The 21,487-nt window shown below is 43.6% G+C and overlaps 1 protein-coding gene across 2 annotated transcripts in view; it reads right to left on the reverse strand.

Moving 5' to 3' along the window:
- Nucleotides 1–21,487, reverse strand: part of med13a (mediator complex subunit 13a) — a 69,105-nt gene that overhangs the window by 42,062 nt on the left and 5,556 nt on the right. For both annotated transcript variants that reach the window (XM_070982638.1, XM_070982637.1), the window contains exons 2-3: nucleotides 18,066–18,300; nucleotides 6,475–6,643 (exon numbers count right to left, since the gene is read on the reverse strand). In XM_070982638.1, the coding sequence (XP_070838739.1) occupies nucleotides 6,475–6,643; nucleotides 18,066–18,300 (404 nt within the window). The remainder of the gene's footprint in view (nucleotides 1–6,474; nucleotides 6,644–18,065; nucleotides 18,301–21,487) is intronic.

Genomic DNA, 21,487 nt, shown 5'->3' on the forward strand with positions numbered 1-21,487 from the left:
GCATTAGAAGAAATGGAGAAGGCATTCAACAGTGGAAATTGGTTTCACAAAAAAAATCTCACAATAAGGTGCTACGTGTTTTCTGATGGCCTCTCGTTTCTTCACGCTACTTGAAACAGCGTAAGCGTTTTGTTCACTGTGCACACAGTGTCATGACGTGTTAATCCAAGTCACTCACTTGGAAATGGCATACCTTGTCCACCACAACAGAGAGCCATACTCCACCCGTGTCAACTGAACGATAACAATTTTTTAGATACCAGTTTACTTACCGAGTAAATGATTAGTTGCTTTATCATGAACACAATCAGCAGATTACTCAATAATGACAATAATCGTTACCTGAAGCCCTAATTTAAATCAGGCAAGAAATTCATGTTTAAATATTGTTTCAACCAGCGCAGGCAACACAAATAACATGGTTGTTTTGAGGCATTTCAAATACAGGTATATCGTTAAAATGGATATATTAGCAGATAAGGTCCTCATAAGGTCAGTGATGCAAAAGACTTTGCTTTAAATTGCAACACTAAAGTGAGGCAATGGGAAATGAACAATTACCAATGTTTAATTGTGCAGCAATTAAGGAAATGACCCATGCCAATGAAAAACACTGGTATTTTCCTTTAAGAGCCATATTTATCTTCTGGACGGGATCTCTCCAGCAACATGATATATCCAGAGAGCCGGGTCACATGGTCCCTCAGCCCAGTCTCCCTGGAGTTCCTGTTGCTAGAGAGACTGATGAAGCATAGGGAAGCCCAGAGGGTAGGGGGTCGAGTGTTGAGAGTGGGGTACTTAGAGGTGCTGAGCTGTCCTGTATGAGTCTGTATGTACGCTGCATGCTGTATATGCAGCTTTGTCTGGCTGCATTACTTGTGCCTTATACCAATAATTCCAATGAAAAGCTTGTGTGCCAACTCCTCCACTGCTGTCGGTGTGGACTGGCTTGCATGCCGATTGTTGACGAGCATGTTTGTGTGCCTGTCTCCCTGTGTGTCTTCTGTTGTGCTGGGAGCAGGGAGGGGATAAATTTAGCGCTTTAGCCCCAGACTGGAGGCAGTGGCCCTTTATCCTGCACTGTCCTACTTAACAGAGTGCTGCTCTCTGCTTCCGCCTGCCACAGCGCACCAGGACTCACACATTCACCTCCCAACATCGGGCCAAAACAACAGAGGAACAACGTGCACAGCCACATAACATAAGTGCAGACAGTCGCGTGTGTTTATGCAGCCACATTTGTTCTTGTATAACTACATCTTGCATTCATTCATTATGATTTGCTCTTCTGGTATGAGCTGGAGCACACTGGCCTCATTTCATAACGGCTTGATTTGTTAATGATGCTTTCAGTCAGACAATAACAGCTAAATGTACAACAGACTACACATATTTAAATACAGTGGAGGAGTAATCCAACACTCTCCTGACTGAAGCGCAGCTGGAGTACATTGTAGATCTTGTAAATGCTGTTTTTATTACACAGCGCATACCAAGCAGATAAAAAGAAATGATATCCCTTTTGTCATGATCAAATTGAAACATCAAAGCAGGCTGGATTTAATGCTGCTCCGCATTTCAGCAACGCAGCCAATTAGGAGCAAGTCAACGAGTTAGTCTGCCTTAAGCTGACCAATAGAGCAAGAGCATCCCGCTTCACCTTGGAAACACACGATCCCATGGTGCATTTCCCTGCTGCCATGACAACCAAGAGGAGCTCTCCCTTGCTCGTTCCCTCCCTCCCTCCCTTGTGTTCGCTCTCTCTCTTTCCTGAAGCCAGTCTACCTAGCAGCATAAGGTTCACAGAAACAACCAGGCTGCACAACTTGGAGCCGCCTGCACTCCAGACAAAGAGAATCACCGTCAGCTGTATCAACACGTACTGCTGCATTTGCAGCTCACGTGGAAAACAGTGGCTTCAACCGACAGATGTGCATTCATTTATTTAAGGAAAACATAAACAAAAAAACACTCTTTGTATTCTATGTGTCATTTTCACATTACTTTTCACATTTTATTTTTCTTGTAGACTCATTCAAATAGAGTCTGCAAAAACATGGCTAATTCCTCATAATGTCTTGATTTGAAAACATTATCAAGGATTCTGAAAATTCAGTTTGTTGCTCAATGCTTAAGCTAAAATGCGGGGGGGGTGATGTAAGCATTTCAACACAGGCTGAGGTCTGGGGCTGAGGTTATGAACACTGTCAGCTGGCCACAGCCTCCACCAACTGGAGACTTAGGATGCTGCAGAGGGGCTGTGTCATAATCAGAGGGGTTGATCTCCATGAACAGGGTCGATAGCAGTGGCCCACACAAAAAGATCGATTAGATGATCGACAGAGTATTGATCAGCTGCTATTTTGATAATTGATTAAGGCTGTAAGTATTATTTTAATAATAAAAATCAATTAATCTGACAAATATTTAAGTTAATTCATCAATGGGCTGAATAACATCAGAGAGCCGAGAGCCCCACATGGTGTCATGTAATGTCCTGTTTTGTCGAAGCAGCGGTCCAAACCTCAAAAATATTAATTCACTGAAATTTTCACATTTGAGAAGCTTTTAACAAAAGAACGCAGACATTTTGATTTGTTTTTATTAATTGCTACTGCTCTATAATCATTTAACCCTGTTAATCATTTTCCAAAACTACCAAATATTTGCTGGTTCCAGCTGCTCAAATGTTACGATTGATGACAGATGACAGTATGACAGCAAACTGAACATGTTTGGATTTTAACAGTTTGGTCAATAAAACAAGCACATCAATATCTAAATATTGTCACCTTGGGCTGGGGGAAATTTCAGTGGTTATTAAAGGCTACAGGAGACTTAACGATGAATATCACTCATCCTGCTGGTGACAAGAACAGCATATACTCCTTCGTAAACTGTGGGGTTTTCCCCAGTTCAAATGTGTGTCTTTCTGTGACTTTCCAGATTGCGCACTAAAAAAAATGTATTATCCAGATAGATTTTATGAGAATTTTGTAGTCACATAGAAAACAACATTATGCACTTAAAGACATTTTGATTTTCCTTTCTGCAAATCCACTTGGTTTAGAAGAAGAGGCAATTCTAACTAGGACCTGACGTACATGTCAATGTAAGGTGGACGAGGTGCTTAGGAGACCGATGAGCAGTGGTGTTAGCAAACACCGTTAACTAATCAGTTTAGTTCGTGTTTCTGCATTTAGGGAGGAGGGAGAAGCATCCAAGAATGACGGGCGTGAAACAATGAACATTTAAGGACTCTTTTCACTGGACAATAAGAGGGGGACTTCGCTCCCTGGAACTTTTCAGCCCCTATGGAATCAGCCAGTCGCTGAGAATGATGTAAGATCTGAGCGCTGGCATAAAAGGTGCCGTCATGCTACCCGTGAGGATGAAGTCTCCCTAGGGGTGAACACCAAGTTCTCTCTGGCAGTACTGGTAGGAAAAAGTTGAGCATCTCCATGGTGACAAGATGCATGGAAGGGAGAAGAGCTGTGGATCACATGCGAGTGTAAGAGAGTGGTGACCGATCACACTGCACTTAGCTTTACTTTGTCCAACAGCAACCAAAAGGAGCATTATTAGAGCCATTTAATAATTTCAAACACCACAGTCCTCCATCAATAACAGCCCAGGAAGTGTTTCACTGTCAACCGAGCTGGCCTGGGCACAGTAGCAACATCAAAAAAGGAAAAAAAAAAAAGCACACACACAAAAGGGTCTAGTAAATTTCCGTCACAGTTTTGTGGTGCTTTGTTTGTCGAAATCTCAGTGTGGCTGGAGCACAGCAGAACACACCAAAGGGAGAGGACAAACATCCTTGACGACAACTAAGAATCAGGGTGGTTGCACCACTATTTATAACCTGCCCGGTCTGCTCCGTGACAGCAGAGGGGGATGGAGGGAAGGGGAGAGAGAGTGAGGAGAGGGAGCAGAGAAAGAAGCAGACACACAGACAGAGGGTGGCCTGTAAATTCCAGAGCAGAGGAAAAGACCATTGTTGAATTTTTTTTTTTTCCCTTGACTGGGGCCCTCTGTGATCAGCGTACTGCGTAATGAGGCAATAGAGCTAAAAACAAGCCATGAATGTAGCTGTACAGAGAAGTGGCTTGTTCTTCAGTATTATTTTGTCTATTATTCTGCCAGTTAAGTGAAAATCTATCAAACTTGTCCTGATAGATGAGAGTCATTGTCTACAGGTGCAAAGTCTACATTAAAGTTGGCAACTGTGATCTCCAAGCCCATATTGTGGTGATGATAAAGACACACTGACAGCAGGTAGCACAGTTCTGGGCTGTTCTATGCAGGACAGAGCAACTAGCCTGTGCACGCACGCACGCACGCACACACGCACACACGCACACACGCACACACACACACACACACACACGATTATGTCACTGTATGGCCCCCATGGTCACCTGACTGGGATATCTGGCAACCACAACTAAACAACTCCAGAAACAATAACACGCCGCCACATGCACACACAAAATACAGCTGGTAGTTTGAGAGCTATCATATGTATTGGTGTGTGTGTGTGTGTGTGTGTGTGTGTGGGGGGGGGGGGGGGGGGGGGGGGGGTAGCCTCTTTGATTCTACAGCTTTTTCAAAGTTCACAGGCTGCTGTCTGCTTTCTGATTCAACACTGCCCTGCAGTTGTTACACATGCAAGCAGAAAATCCAAACAAAAACAAAAAAACTCAAGTTGAGCTCTGAAACAATAGCTGCCTGTGAAGTGTGGAGACAGGGTGAGGTAAGAGGAGCCAGGGAGCTGGTGGGGGTGCAGGGCAAAAACTGCTACGGTCATTTTCTCCTCACTACCCGCGTCTCCATCTCTTATCAATAAACCCAGACACCAAGGGCAAGAAATCCAGCTCAGCAGATAGCAAAGAGGAGGTGGAGGATGTCTCAGTTGTACACAAACACACTCAGAGCGAGGGGAGAGATAGGAGACAGAGAGTGCTGGCACTCTGGCACAACAGTACCTCTTTCAGTCGCTTTTTAAACTCTCATATCACCATTGTAATGTAGCGTATAATGCAGGAATGTCCAGAGCTGATCTGCAGGATCCGAGCAGAGGCCAATGCTGTCATATTTCTGATACATCAATAAAGTTGCAAAAAGCCTGATGCATTTACAATCTTTTGTTTGTTTGCTGTGCGTACAGTCACTGTCAGAAGTGCGCAATTGCTCTCCATTAAAAAACAACTGCAACGCAACCGGCAAGCAAGCGACCTCAACACTAACTGTGGGGCACAAAAAAACAAATAACCAGCAGTCAGCAGTTTCAACTGAACTAATGATATGATTAGGTGCAAGCAAGCTGAGCTGCTTGGGGTTCAAAAACAAGTTCAATTTGCATATAATTCAGCATCATTTAGTAGGTGAGTTACACATCCATACTCCTGCTGTTGGTTGAGCACTGCCTTTGAACTTCAATATTTTGTTGGTGCTGGAGATTAAAAATCACTGTTTTATGCATCTTTACTCAAAGCTAAGCTTGCACTACGCACTTGAAATGTTAAAAAAACAAGACAGACGAGATCAAAGAAAGATTGTCTGGGACTTATTATCATAAGACGCTGAAATCGAGATCAGCCGCAAATAAAACATGAGCAGGAAAACCCTGGTGCAATACGTGCTATTTAACATCTGGTGCCATTCAAAGCAGCCATACAAATACATGAACATGTATCAAGTGCTGCCCAGTGGGACCAGAACCCCTCACCCTGGAAGTGTGGGTTCAATGGCCTACACACTCCACTACACATAAAAACTGTGAACCCTGTGTCTGCTGGAGCAGTGCTCAGCCTGAGCCGCACCAGACCATATCACAGCCGACAACAAGAGACATAACATGTCTGAGAGGGCAATGGTGAGAAAAAAAAAAAAGCCCAAAAAATACCTATTTCCAGAGTGCAGGTGAGAGCACCAGAGCACTGCCACAAACAAGAGACAATGTGGATAAGACGTCCAGGGCTGCCACTCTTTTGTCACACATTTCAAGGACTTTTCAAGCACAAATTATTTCAAAATTAAGGGCCAATAATTCACATAGATGTTCAAATATTCCAGTGTAACCAAGCACGGTGCTACACAAAGACCTTAATTACACTGCAAGAGAAATTTTAAGCCAGGCACCACCCAGAAACAAACCAGACTTAACAGTGCAGACTACCTAGACGACCAGGCGCATACTTGAGCTAGGAACGCCTACGAGAGAGCACAGCCAATGACGCAGCACCGCGATCAGCAAAACCGCTGTATGCTTGCAGCCTACGTGGAGAGTGACAGATGGGAAGAAAGTGTATCAAGCTTGGCACCGGATCAGTGCTCCTGGTGGATTCTGAGATGATGGCGCGCACGAGACTAGGAGTCAGAGATTGCGTTCAGCTAAATCCAAATACTTTCAAGTTCTTTCCAGACCCATGGCAACCCTGGAACCCAGCAGAACAAGCGGAGCCAACTTACCTCTTGTTGATGGGCTTCTCATCCTTCTCGTAGGGTTTGACAAACCACTTGCCAATGCGAACAAAGCTGCGATTCATGAGGCAGCGCTCCAGCAAGTTGTGGATGGCTTTGAAGAGCAGCGTGCGACATTCGTAAGAAAGGCCGTTCTCCCATAGCCCGTCGTCCTCAGCTAGAAGGCAAAAAGAGGACAGAGAGATAAAAATGTGAGAGGAGTGCAAAGCTTAGAGAGTTTTTGTGCCATTCTCACAAACTTGCAAGAACTATCCATGACAAACAATGTCTATCTTGACAGCACAAAAGCTCCATTTACAATTACAGTGAGAGTGGTGCATGTTGCTGCTGTGGCTGGTAGAAGCATGGCATAAAAGAGCCTTACACTCATTCAGATGGCACAGTCACTGACGGGCATATTCATCAGTGTTTACAAGATTAAGTACGCGAGCGCCAACTGTCACACCAAACATATTGTCACATTCCACTGTATCACCGATATGAAGCTTTCAAGTCACTTCGCTTTACCTTGTTCAACTTAAAAAAATGTGACTCATAAAAAGTCTGACTGGTAAAAGAGTTTTAAAAAAGATACATAAACAGCAAACAGCAAAGATTTATTTGTTTTGAAGAGGGGACTCTTCACACAGGTAGTTCAAGAGGAACTGAGGTTTCAGCATGAATATGTATACACTGTTTGTGTGGACGACATCAAGTCTGAGCACAGTTTCACAGTGACAATCTCACTGACTAAACACACTCAATGAATGCAGCCCAATGGATCGCATTATGAAACAGCTCGCAATTCCAGTTTGACAAACTCCCTAATAAACACAGCTGTAGTTGTGAGCAATTACGTTTCTCCTCAAACACACAGGTGAGTGAGAACAGGGTCTTGTGCGTTCACTTGTAAGAACAATTACTGAGGGAGAGGTGTGATATGCTCACTCTCTCACAAGCCTTTTTAAAAGGAGCTGTCAGTTCACACTGGACACCATGATACTGAAAATGCACATTTCCTGGAATGCAAAGCAGTAATTCAAATCTGAAGTGATATCTCAAAATCATGTCAGAAAAGATGGCAAACAGGCCATGCACAGCAGTGTCCTCACTGATGGAGAGAGAGGTTAATTAGAAACCTGCTGCTGTCTACTTTTAGGCTGTGGAGGTTTCAGATGCTTTCGGTTCATCTGCACACTGACTTTGAATATCAGGGTTTACGGGTGTAACGGTACAGAGTCACAGTTCAATAGCACCCTGGGTTTTGTTTTCAGTACAGTGGGAAAAACCGAGATTTTATTTCTCCTCATTAGTAAACGAGTGTGTTCATTTCTACAGCTAAACAGTCAACAGGCAACAGCTATGTGCCTTAAATTTACGCGCACAAGTACAAACATCATATCGTGGCTCACACACTGAGCATACAACGCATAAATACCACGTCTTCTGCAAAAGTGATCATGGTCACATGAGTGACGTCTCTCCCACTGTCACTGTTGCTGTTTGTAGCGAGTCGCTGCTTGAACACCACAGGGGGAAAGGACTTAGCGCCCGCAGTCTGCTTCAGCCTCCCTCCTGTACAATACACATACTCGGGTGATGCTGCCGCAAATAAGATAATGTGTTTGATGCCGCTCTTTTGTGTTGTTACACAGGCTGGAATAACCAAAGTAGTGTGGTTAAGCTCACAGAGGGCAACTGACACAATGCCAACCTGCACTTCTCTGTTCTGCACCTGCAAAGAGTTAGACTGCAATTAGACTATGTTCGGCTCACAGGACTCTAATTATTTTGTTCCTATGTTGCACCGAACCAAAACGAGTCACACGCCGGACTGAGTGCCCTGTACCAAGTTGTTCATGGTGAACAGACCGTTACACCCATATCAGGGTTGCTTTCTGAATCACATTCTGCGCTGGCCTGAATGCTGGTCTAATCTCATTAACAGCCACTGCTCACATCTTACAGCACTTAAGCTCCTTTCAGTCAAGTCTCCGGCAAACATCTCCCTGAGTGTGCTGTCTCTGCCTGAGCACAGATGAAATAAATACCGGGTGTGACCCACCCTTCATGTCAGTTTGGCATGCAACCAGAGAGGCACAAGCCAACCCAAAAGGAAGATAATCAAAATTTATTGAATTATTAAGTGAGCCCTTGGCTTGCTGTTGTAATGCGGAGGTAGGTAAAGACATTTCAAATTTAGATGATTCCACAGCTATCAAAATAGGAAATGACATTGATTTCCTTCCTTAAATAAGAGAGACACTGTGGGCCCCGTGCCAGCCTGGCAGGTCTGAAAAGCTGCTTGAAGGAGATGCTGAGAGCTTTTATGCTTTTCCTGAGTTTAAGCAAACAGCCAGCTATGTTGCATGAATGCAATTATAAACATCTGCTGGAAAAATATAAAAGAAGTGTCAATTTTAATTTCAAAAGGAAAAAAAGAATCCCATCAAATCCACTTTCAAATGCCACAGCTCCACGAGGCACAGAAAGTTCCGCTAGCCTTTAAAACATTACATCCAACCAATGGCAAACAACCTCAGGCTAGCTGCCAAGTAAAGGCAGCTATGTGCTCGATGATTTTGAGAGCAACAAACTAATTCATCAGGTGCGCACACACACACACACACACACACACACATCTTGGGGGATAAGATCAGGAACACAGAAAAGCAGGGCAAAGGCAGGAAAAAGGCAGGAAAACAGCAATTTCCTATGAAAATTTAACAGCAACTGCAGAATAGAAATAAATTGACAACAGTATTAAGCCATTTAACTATCTAGAAAATGTGTATGTAATAGTCTGTGCATGGAATCAGGTACGGCTGTGTGATGTGACGATATATGTTGTGTGAAAATCATCCATTGAAGGGTAACAAAACCACACTTGCAAAAAGACAAAAGCCGTTTCATGAGGTCATTTTATAGAAACGACCATTCATTCAACTTACATTGTATCACATTGTGTTATCTATGTTATCTGGATATGAAATGACCTGCATGAGACTATGGGATTTTGGGCATATCGCACAGCCCAAGGATCAAGAACGCTTTCAACCAAGCCTGCTTTGAGTGATTTAGCAGCTGGTCTGGTCATCCCGAGAAACATGGCAGGCAAGAGGGCAAAAAGTCAAGAAGAAAAGAAAGCCAGCACACAAAGGCACTGACAGCAGATTAAGAGGAAGGACAAGGAAAAAGAAAACAAAATAGGATTCAGGCCAGACTCTAATGCTGAAGAGACAAATCAATGTGACTGATAATGCTTGAAAGACGGGATCCAACCACAGCAGGACCCAGTCCAAAGCATGCAACCCAGCTTGGATTTTGCAGTTCAGTCCTCTTTGAGTCCTCTGTGGATGATGGCTCTTCTGTAAAACTGGCAGAAACCTCCCTACACCTACTTTCACATCAGCCGCCATGGCAATCCCATCTGCTTCACTCTGCCAAGATCACATCTGCCCCGTACGTCCTCCTCCTCTCTGTCGCCTGCTCCTCCTCAGTCTCTCCCTCGAGCGCCAAGCAGCGCTAAAACAGGCGTCTGGTTTACATCAAGTGTTCCTAACGACCTCATGTTCATCATGCAATGCCTGCTGCAACACTCCCTGCTTCACACAGACACGGGGACGAAAAATGTTGCAGTCGAAATCTAGCCTTCGTTCCGATGTAAACAATGTGACACTCACTCGCTAGAGCCGGTAATGCAACTTTAAAAAGAATGATCATTTTCGAAACATGACAAAACATCAAGGAGGGGGTTGACTCTCTGGCCCGGGACAGACAGGACTTGGCTTTGACATTTGTAAATGTAGGAATCCCCAGGACAGATGTCTCTGGACTCAACCTGCCACAACGACAGTGCAATAAATCCAGCACGGCTTTCAGGGGAAAATGATAATAATTTAAAACAAATCCTTAAATTCACCCCTGAGCGTGTTTGTTTTCCTTGTTGCCCTTGTTTTGCCAGGTTAGCATTTGGCTTCTCTGAGACAAAAACAACTGCAGAAGGCTCAGCGCTCAGCGTTACTCCCCATCAAAAAAACAAAAACATGCAAAACAGCAGAGTCTTGTAAGGTTCTGCTGAATGGAAAACCACTTTTCACTCCAGACAGATGAAAGCTAATCGGAGGACACAGTCAATTGAGAAGAAGTGGGTCATAACTTGTTACAGAGCATTGTGTGACTCCGATTGAAAGCTATAAAACAGCAAAACAAAGCAAAGAACTATTCAATAAACAAACCAGAACAATGCTCTTTTTAACCATTTCATCTTATTTTTAAAGTGAACACTATAGCTGCTACTAACAATTATTTACATTAGCAACTGACGAAAACAGTGACTACACCACTATCAATTAATGGTTTATAGACACAAGTGATTCATTGTTATGTCTATAAAATATCAGAAAACAGTGAAAAATGCCCGTCACAATCAACCAGACAGCATTTTCAAACTGCTTGTTTTATCGCATCAACAGTCCAAAATACATCATCATATATGACAGAGAAAAGCAATGAATGCTTGGCATTTTTGACTAAAACAACTACTGAAATAGCTGCAGATTGAACCTACAAATGTTTCATCTCTGGCAAAAGCAGGAATTAACATTAAAATTACTCAAACTGTCTGTAGTCAACGTGCATTTTTCAGGCCTGCCTCCTGTTTCAGTTCTGTGCTCACGAGCAGGGTTAAAGTGATCAGAATGAACACTTGAGGCACCCATGGTTTAAAAATTTCTTTTACAATTACGACCCAAAATTCCAGTTTGGTAACAGATTCGGGAGTGTACATGTGATGGGAGGGTGGGGAATGGTGTGCGGTGGTCAGTGCACAGGGCGAAAGATGAGTGGCCTCATTTAAACAAAGATTTATGAGCTCAGCTGATGGCTGGGACACTTTCATGTCTCTGCCTCCTGTGTCGCAGGCCCAGATGAGCTGACCTTTATAAGAGCTCTTAAGCGGGAGCAGAGCAGCTCTATTAAGAATACTCACATCTACCTCTCGCAAGTAACAACACCTTTTGAAACAAAAGCGCTAAACACCTTCCCTGTAACACAATGCAGCATCAGTACTCTGCTTATCCCAAAAACATGTTCAAATACCACAAAATGGCACTTGAGAATTTCTGGAGTCTATATAAACTGCTGAGAAAGTTATGGAATTTAGCAAAACCCCACACACACCCCACCACCCCCACACTTGTCTGTGTATAAGCAATTAGAGCAGCAGTCGGTCATTAAACAGCAAGATTAATGCCTTGTGATCGACTGTGCTCAGGGGGATTCTACCAAGCCTGGCCAGAAGGTTTTCTCCTCTCCTCCACCTCACTTCCTCCTTATCTGCAAGGAAGAAGAGAGAGAACCGGCGTTGCTCTGTAAAGTCTCCATTACTAATTAATGAATATTTCTTGAGCAGAGAGGGAAAAGAGAGACAGATAGAGAGAGAAAAGAGGGAGACTGCACCCATGGGTCAGAGCTGCATGCATGGCAGAGTCCGTGCTCTGTGCCGGTCAATGGAGATCCATCAGAGAGAGCGAGAGAGGGAGATGGAGCAGGAGGAAAAGGGGAAAGCAGAGGGTGGTTCACAGGCAGGAGATTAGCCCTGGAAAATTGATCCCCAAGCACAAAAGCCATCGGCCTCCTCAACTTATAACTCCTAAGAGCTGGTCTGGGTTTATCTATTCATCATTCTCTGTGTTGCACACTGAACTTTAGAACCGTCTTTGAAGGGGAAAAAATACCACAGATCCTAAGCCAAGGTTAACCGCGTGTATCACTGACCAATTATCTTGGTGATACACATCCACAGCTTCTCTGTGACCAGCGCTACACCAGACCAGTGTGTAGTTCCAACAAACTGTAGTTTCAGAGTGTTTCCAGTGTTGTTCAGTAGCTTGAAAAAAAATGAGAAAATGCCTCTTGCTGAGACGAAGTAAAGAGAAAATAGAGCTTTCAAGGTATTAACAGGGTGCTTAAATGCCATTCCAGAAAGCAACGTTTCACGTCCCAATTATGTATTCTAAGTCAGTTTTTTAATTAGTTTTAGTCATAGCCAGGAGGCGACAGCCCACCCTTTTCACTGTCCACTTTAAAGCTTCTGGACACCCTTTGTCCATGTTTACAGCTGAAGTGTGGAGATTTCAAAAATTCAGTTTGACTTTCACAGGCTGTCCAAGTCAATAACATTTGGAAATTCTAAAGAGTGAGTGGCATTTCTCCTTTCTGAATCCTTGCCTGGGGCATCCGCTGGGCTGCTGTGCATACAATGGGCCTTACATCATTGTGGGACTGAATCTTTATCACATTCATTTTTGTGTGTCATCGCTTCTGTCCCTATCCAAGAGAGCAAATATGCCATAACAATCTTTAAAATAGGACTGCAAGTGCAGACTCAGACAACCTCTTAAGTGATGGCTTGACATTTTGCTGTAAGAATATGGCTCTGCAATAGACAAATATGATCCTGCCTTTTCATATTGACAAAGCTGGTCATGTAATAAAGATTAATGCTTAAAATCCAGCAATGCAGACAAGCGGGAAAAAGCAGATACATGGCAGATACCGATGGGCTTCAGGCTGATGGAAACAAGCGCTAGGAAACAAAGAAACAGTGCTGCATGGGGGAAGCACTAATCAAATACACACGAATTACTGAATTTAATACAATTGGTGTTTTTAAATCGCAGCTGTGTAATCTATGATTACAGAAAACCTGAATATGACTTCCGTGTGTAAAACATCAGAATTCCACACATCGCCTGTCAGGAAGGTCTGTTTGGATCCCAACACGCCAATAACTTTGTCTGCCCATGCTGTTTTGTTTTACCAGTAAAATGTGCTAAATAACTAACTATCAAAAATATCTTTCTCTTTTTTAAGGTTTGTCTGTTTTACACCAAATTTTCACCTAGGTCGGGTGGCTAGTCACACAGTCACTATAATACCAACAACAAATTCATAAAACTGCGGGGAAAACAGCCACAGAAACTTAATTTCAACAGATGTTTCATGGTTTGAATGCTGTGGATATTTGCTGTCAACAAACATCTGCATTCTGTCGGCAGTGCTTCAAACAGAGCATCTCTCACAGATGAGGGCAGTTCAATAATTCTGAAATCTTCACAGAAGACAGGAAAAAAAAAAGTCTGGTAAAACACTGAAACCTTCAGTCAACATGGCCCTCACAGACTACTGAAATATGCCCTTTGGAACTGGGTATTCTGCCCTGAGGTGCAGAGCAGGGTTGTTTTTATTTCACTTTGATTCAAATAGGCACAGAGGAGAGAGGTCAAACAAGAACAAAAAAAAAATCCTGTGAACTTGGCAAAGCTTAAAAAATTCCAAGAATTACTGCCAGCAAAAACCAAAACAACTGTCAGAAGATCATTGTGGAAAACAAGCTCATGAGCACCCGGTGCCGCTAAAGTGAAGTCAGTGGATGGATCCCAAACAATGCACTCATCACGGCTCAAACAGAGCAATATGCATGGATAGATCTCCCAAGATAGAGACAGCAAAATTGAATGTCTTCATCAAATCGAGGCTTTGCTAAAGTTTTCTTCATGTGTGGTCCCACTTCAACTTCAATCAGAAAGGTAAAGAAGGACTGCAGCATGAAACCCACCACTCTCGAGTCACATGCAGCAGAGGGAACAGTGAATTACCAAAGGTCTGAGAGGGAAACGTGGTGCCAAACTGCCAGCAGAGGAAGCCCCAGAGGGACTTTGTCATACAAGGGAAGTACACCATGGAGGGTGGGAAAAGGGACCAGGAGACACGAGTAAGAACTTAGGAGAAATGTACCAGAGAAATTACCCTCACAGACCGACATCCATTCCTAATTTCGCCGCAAAAAAAAAGAGATCAGTGGGTCTTTGAGGTGAGAAAAGGGCAGCCATTTATCTTTTACTTTGGATGCTCCTGGTCAGGAGATTCCACCAGCCTTTGAGGAGAGAGGACAATGAAAGGAGCAAGGCATTTGCATAAAAATACACGGCTATGCGCAACCACTGGGGGGTGGGGGGTTAATTCAGCAAAGGCATTCAGTTGTGGGGAATAATTTCTGTGCATGGTCAAGGGAAGATTAGAATTTGGTTTTCTTGTTGTGTTAGCAGAGCAAGGCGTGTTGTCCGACAGAGGAGAGAAGGGGCTTGGTGGTTACCCTTACATTCCTTCAATGGTGATTAAGCGTCAGATGTTAAAAGATCCCTCAAGTTTTCCACCCTTCACTACTCTCATCTCTCCAGCTCACTCTTTCTCCCCTCATCTCCCTGGAAAGAAGGGATTACTGGCACACTGGTATACAGAAATGGCACTTGCTCAAAATTAAAAGACTTTCACAGACCACTAATCTAATGAGGGTGGAGGGGGGTGGGGGAATGAGCAAGTGCCATTTCTGCCTGCTGAAATGAAAGGAAAAGAGTGGATTTTCATGTTTACCACCAAGATTGCACTGAGGTCTAAAAAAAATAAAACAAAGAAAAGAAAATTCCATCAAACTAGTGGGGAAAAGTGAGTGTGGCATATAAAAGGTGACAACAGTTGTGACATTCAAGTTGAGTGCATGTGTTGGGCTGGATCCTGCTGTCATCTGCCCTGCCAGCACTAGCTGGTGTTTGCCGATTCACGCCTTCACAGGCAGAGCACCCAGGAGAGTCCACAAGCGCAACAGACTGTCAATCATCATCCACACATGCAAACACTTTGCAAAAGCAGTGATCTTCCATCCGGGTGCTTGGGAACAAGACAACCTTCAATTCTTTATTCTATCAGCGTTCGCAGGACATCGCCTTAATCCCAGTTAGCTGGTCAGAGGGAAAACCAGAGGGTGCCCTGCCATAAAGGCCCAATGACGCTAGAAAAGAGCTTGTTGGTCCGACCTGTTGTCTGTCCATGTCAGGTGTTCAGATCAGACACAGTGAAAGGCAGCTGGTCATCCGGAGGGGAGACAAATATTGTTATAATATATATGGGGATACTGCACATGTTTTCAGACACTGTCTCCCAGAAGACATTCACAGTGCTGCACTGTTTTTAACTTTCATTCCTCCATCCCCGTCTCAGCTGTGTTATCAGGTCTCAGGACACACCATCCTGAACACGTTGATCAGCAGCTCCAGATCGGACGGAAGGAGGATGAGAGAAAGAAGGCCTCCGGCTGACTTAAGATCCATCTAGAGGGGCTGCTCTGCTTCATTTCACTGGCAGAGTCCCACAGCCGCTACAGGGGGGAAAAGGCTCAAGAAGGAGGAGGAAGACATCTTCCTCAAGAAAGAAAGGAACAGCAGCTTCAAAAACAGGAAACATGGATTACACCGCCCATCTGGGAACCATTCATGCCGACAAACAGTTGAGTCAGAGTGCAAGACACTTAAGCATGGGCAGCAGGGAGTGTGAACAATCTCATCAGGTGCCCGGGATGCGTGTCTCTGTGACTGTCCACATCAAGATCATTCTCAAGAGGAATAGATACCCTGTAGATTTCACGAAAATTCAAGGAACACATCAGAAACAAGTCTTGCCAGGAGTCCTGCTAAAAAATGATTCATCATTTGGTTTTAAAATACCTGGAAGGATGATGTGCCGCTGATTTTCAGGTCAATAGTCAATTATATAATTTCTATCTCCTGAAATACAAAAGATATCACGTTGAGTCTCCTCAAAACCAGTGTAAGAACATCGCACTGACTCCAACAATTTCCAAATATAGATTCTCCATACCATCCCCTCCTACTTGAAATGTAGCACACTCCATTAGAGGCCCTGAGCCAGACGCTTCAGGTAATTACCAGGACCCGTTAGGCCTGAATGAGCTGCCCATCGTAGCCTTCAGCTCCCATTTTGAGTCCACTTCAAGCACAATGTCCCATAATGAAGGAGGGTCACAGACGGGCTGTGCTTGGCTCAGAATCCAAAGTTCAATCTGCATGGCAGAGAGCATGAATAAAGATGGCCTTTTCCACCTTCCACCTCTGATGTTACTGTTACTGAAGAGGGAAAAGAAGAAAGTGGGGGGTGAATGCATTTGCCTTATTTCTGCATGGCTGCTCCTGCATGCTGTGTTTCTCTCTCAAGTCATAATCAGACCGAGCTCACTTTCCTATACCTTCTTCCTCTCTTACTCATCCTCTGTGGAATGGCAACATGCGACTTTAGATTACCTGTTCCAGCAAAAAGAAGAAAACATAAATAAATAAAATGCAGAGTGCTGCTTCAGCTGCTGTTGGGCAGCGGCCACTTACATATGATGCCCCTCTCTCAAACACACATGCAATAATGAGACAGTGTCTCCAGGAAGAGGGAGTTGCCCTGCAGGTGTTGGCACTACCAGCCTGGCTGGCTAGCTCATCAGTCAGAGGAGGGTAAGAGTGGGCATTAGGGAGGTATCACATCACACAGATTTTAACACTTCCCCGAGGCTCTCACATACAGGGCATCTCCCCTGTGCCTACCTGACAATCAAGCAATGAAATCTGTATCATTTTTCATTGTACAGCCAATAACGTAGCTTGACACGGTGATCGATGTTCAAGTGCTTCTTTTACAAAAGCTGCGAGCCCTCTACACCTCCAGCTATCTTTTACAGCCATCACTCTTGTAGCTATATAACCTTGAATGGATGCAACAAAGGGTGTATTGGTAGGGGAGGTGAATTTCATATTCACGGATTATTTTTCTTACCAGAGCAGTGACTCAGAAATATTGAATAGCAGTCCTTTCTCTCTCTATTAATCATCAACTTTGCCAAAACAACTAGAGAGACTAACTTGGCAGACTATCTGCCTAACTATCATGCAGCAGTGAGGTAAATTAAGTATTCTTTAATGATAACAAGCACATCTATGTCAGAATATTTCCATTGAGCTCAATCAGTGAATGCTTACAGCTACCCCAGGTGTCATCCAGCAGCTGACCCTGACCTCTGACCTCCACGTAGTGAGGATGCAGCATAAAGAGGGATGTACCGGCACAGGCTAAATGATGTCCTTATTAGGAATGGGTCATGTTTTTGAATTTTCAAATAGTCATTAAGTACAAAAATTGTCTTAAAAAATGTATTTTCTCTTGTTTTAGTAGTGGCAGTCGTCTCTCTCACCTGTGACAGTGAAGAGCAGGATACTTGCACGTTATCACAGCCACCTTGAAGCACATGCTAGAGGTAGTGAGTTATAATAATCTGTGCACAAGCGTCCAGATAAGTTCAAGTTGCAGTCTTTTATTGTTAGAGGCTGTGTGTTCACTGCTACAGAGGAAATAAAGTTTCTGAATGTCACCACAAAATCTCACAACTACTATTCATCAGCAGAGCAGTGACTGGCAGGACCGCTCGAGAAACCAGTGCCTTCCCAACTATGGTGAGACAGGAAAAGGTATATGCTAGCATATCACAAGTCTACAACAACTATGCAGCTCTTGTTGCCATTTGAGAGCGAGGCACTCTCACTCTGTGTGTGTGTGTGTGTGTGTGTGTGTGTGTGTGTGTGTGTGTGTGTGTGTGTGTGTGTGTGTGCATGCAGGGGTTGAAGAACAGTCGAACAGTTCCATGTGACTATCGAACGCTATTTGCCATCTGTAGTCCTTATGTGTATGCCAAGGAGACCCACCTGCAAGCTCGTGGTGGATGAGATCAGCAAAGTTGGGGTCATCCCCCCACCAAAAGAGCCAAAGCTCCCTCCGGCCCTGCCGCTGGCTGCGCCGCCATACGCTTAACACGTCTGCCTTGAGGCAGCGGCTGAAGCTGCACAGGATGGGGTCCTCTTCTGTCACTGGGAAGAGGATGGGTGCAGAGGTGGGACCCTGCCACACAAACCTCTTCCATTTGATCCCTGTCAAGTCAGCCTGCAAGACAAGGGGGGGGGGAGACTGTTAGTGAGTTGATGAGGTCCACTCAGCACCTTGGAGTAAACATGTGCTGAGCAGAGTGTAAAGAGTAGGTATTAATCCTCTTTTATGGGGCAGTTCACCCCACAACTACTTCTGACAACAAGATGCCCAGGCTGTCAAAATTGAAGAAAGAAAAAGGGAACAAAAAAAACAGAGGAAGGGGACGACTGAACAATGGAAAGATACACAGTAAATGACAAGAAAATAGAGCACCATTGTGCGTTGATTCTAAAGAGAAACTGGCACATTTGTTTGTTTCGGCAAAGAATTGTGTACTTATGCTTCAGGTGCTTTCAATATCACCACGAACAACATGAAACACAAATAGGAAAAAAACTAATGCTGGTAAATGTGGTCTCACCACCTTAATCCTCATTATTGGTGAGTGCTGGGGGGGGGTTGCCTTTCTATAAACGCTGTCTGGCTTTTATAGAGAGAACAAAACACACAGGAAAAAGCCTCATAGGCAGTAAATCACTGGCGGGGTTATTAAGTGTTAAAGCAGGAACATTACGCTCCACTGCTAGCTAGCACTGCTGCTTATCACCCAAGCGCCGACAGACTACCCATGTCTCTTTTAACACACGCGTGCATACACGAACAACCACAAAACACACACACACAGTCCTTTAGGTGTACATGCCCATTTCCATTGGCAATCTTAGCCCTCCATCTATCCTTGTAGACATTTCAAGTAATCTGTGCGAACATGGACTGTTCATTTTCATGCCGTTTAGTCGTCTCCCATTCAGGCTGAGTTGGCAAGCTGTCCCTCTGTATGTTCAACCAATTAATCCATTACAATTCAGGGGATATCTTAACTCAAGCGCAGAGGCGCTGAGCCTGAACAAGTGATTACCCGTGGTTGTGGCGAAGCGGTGGTCTTTCGCCTGGCTAGGGATAAGCTGGGAGATTTGTGGTGTTAGTTGTGATGGTGGTAGTGGGGGTTGGGGACTGTCAAAACAGAGCATTGTGTGGCGTCAGCTGGAGCAGAGCTGGATCACAACAAGTTAGAATACCATAAGATGTAGTGGGCAGAGACACAGGTGGACAAATCATTCCTGAATCTGAGGTTAAAAAGAGTTTTGACTGTATTTATGACTCCAGTGCATGTCGAACTAACACCCCACGGCAAACATATAGGCATCATCAATAAAAAGAAAGCTTCATTTCATTTATTCTCCAACCCCTAACTCCAGGGGGAAAGTGTGGCAAGCATACAAAAGCCCAAGATTCCATTGTAGTGTCACAACTTCACGCAGTAGCTGCCAGGACGTGTGAACTAAACATCATGATCTCTGGTCAACAGTCTGGCTCCAAAGGAATTCAATAGCTGCTGCACATGCTGAGGTCAAGCTCCAAGGTGCAAACAGCAGAGCTAGATCTGCGTCTAACGACAGAGCTGCAGCAGTTAGGCTTCCTGCTGGAGTGTGAGAAGCACGTTACACCTGCGTCTGGCTAGGAAACATCTGTGCACACGATGCAAAGAGAGTGGGGACAACAGTTAACTGTGAAACCAGCTCATAAGCAGTACAGATACGTAATTAGCAAGTGAACAGCCACATCATCTTACTGACTGAGGCCAGTCCCCAGTGGTATTGGTGTGTTTCATCATATAAATGGTTTTGCTCATAAGTGGCTAATAGATTTTATTATGGGCCACTCACACTTTTAGATGTGATTATGTGCTGCTCACATACAGGCAGGCATCAAGCATGACTTTTATTCAAATAAGTGTTTCAGTAACAACTGGCCCCCAATGCCATACTTCCACGTTTACTCATATCTAAAATTATTTCATCTATATTAGTTATAATTATTTGCATTAATGTTTGCTTCCTATAGTATCCATATTTGCTTGTTTTGTCTGAAATGGCCCTTATAAATTCACTATATTTTAAAAGTGACCTTATAAGACAATCTAACTGTAACTTACAACCACTTAACACAGCGGACATGTACATTACCAGAGTTCAGCTTTAATACTACAAAAGTAAATACAGCTACAAAATTTGTTATGGTCGAGGTCTGAGTGCATTGTCTTGGATTTGCATCATAGAGGGTTTAAAAGTAGAGCTGCAATGGATTTGAGCAATTATTTACTGAGGGACCAAAAAAGAGTAAATTCTCCAATTCCAGCTTCTTAAATGTGGATGTTTTCTGGTTTTACTTCTCCATGGCAGTAACCTGAAGATCTATGGGTTGTGGATAAAACAAGATGTTTGACGTTGTCATCTTAGGATTTGGGAAACACTGATTGACATTTTTCACCATTTTCTGACATTTTATAGACCAAACAACTGATTAATCGAGAAAATAATAGACAGATTAATGGACAATCGAAATAATAGTTAAAACCCTTTTCAACTTCAACATTTCCTTCTGTATCTTCTTCTATGTAAACAACCCCAAACCAAAAAAACATTTGAGCAGAGCCTTTAAAGGTCCACCATGTAGGATTCAGTCACAGGTGATGTTGCAGATTGCAACCAACTGAAACACTTGGCCTCACCCTCACCTAAGATACAAAAATGCGAAAGGTGCTCTTTGGTGCCAGTGTTTGACTTGTCCTTTCTGGGCTGCTGTAGAGACATGGTGGTGCAATATGGCGGACTCCCTAGAAGGGGACCCACTCCTTTTGTTAATATAAATAAATCATTCTAAGGTAACGAAAACACAATGATTCTTATTTTCAGGTGATTAAACAAACATTCCATTTCTGCCAATAGATCCCCCTCAATCCTACACACTGTTCTGAAGCAATTACACCATTAATTGATGAGTCAATCAATTAAGAATTGACAAACGACAACTTGCTATACCAATTAAAAATAAGTTACTCAAGGAACAACAATTAGAAAATAAATAAATATTTGCGTGTCAGACTTTCTCGCAGACAAACACAGGTTGAGCTGGTGTATACTGTCGCAAAGATGATTTACAAAAAGCAACAGTCAAACCGCTTTCTTCAAATCCAAGCAAACAAGCACCTCCCTGCACATGTGGTCATGAGAAGGTTAAATAGTTTAGATAAAAGTCGGCCAGGGATCAGGAGACCTTTCAAACGGCAGCAGAGAAACACTGACATGTGTCTTGTTATTAACTACAGTTAATCTGGAAAAACTGTACACATGGGGCAACT

Source organism: Chaetodon trifascialis, chromosome 16 (assembly GCF_039877785.1).
Source record: "Chaetodon trifascialis isolate fChaTrf1 chromosome 16, fChaTrf1.hap1, whole genome shotgun sequence".
Classification (NCBI taxonomy): domain Eukaryota; kingdom Metazoa; phylum Chordata; class Actinopteri; order Chaetodontiformes; family Chaetodontidae; genus Chaetodon; species Chaetodon trifascialis.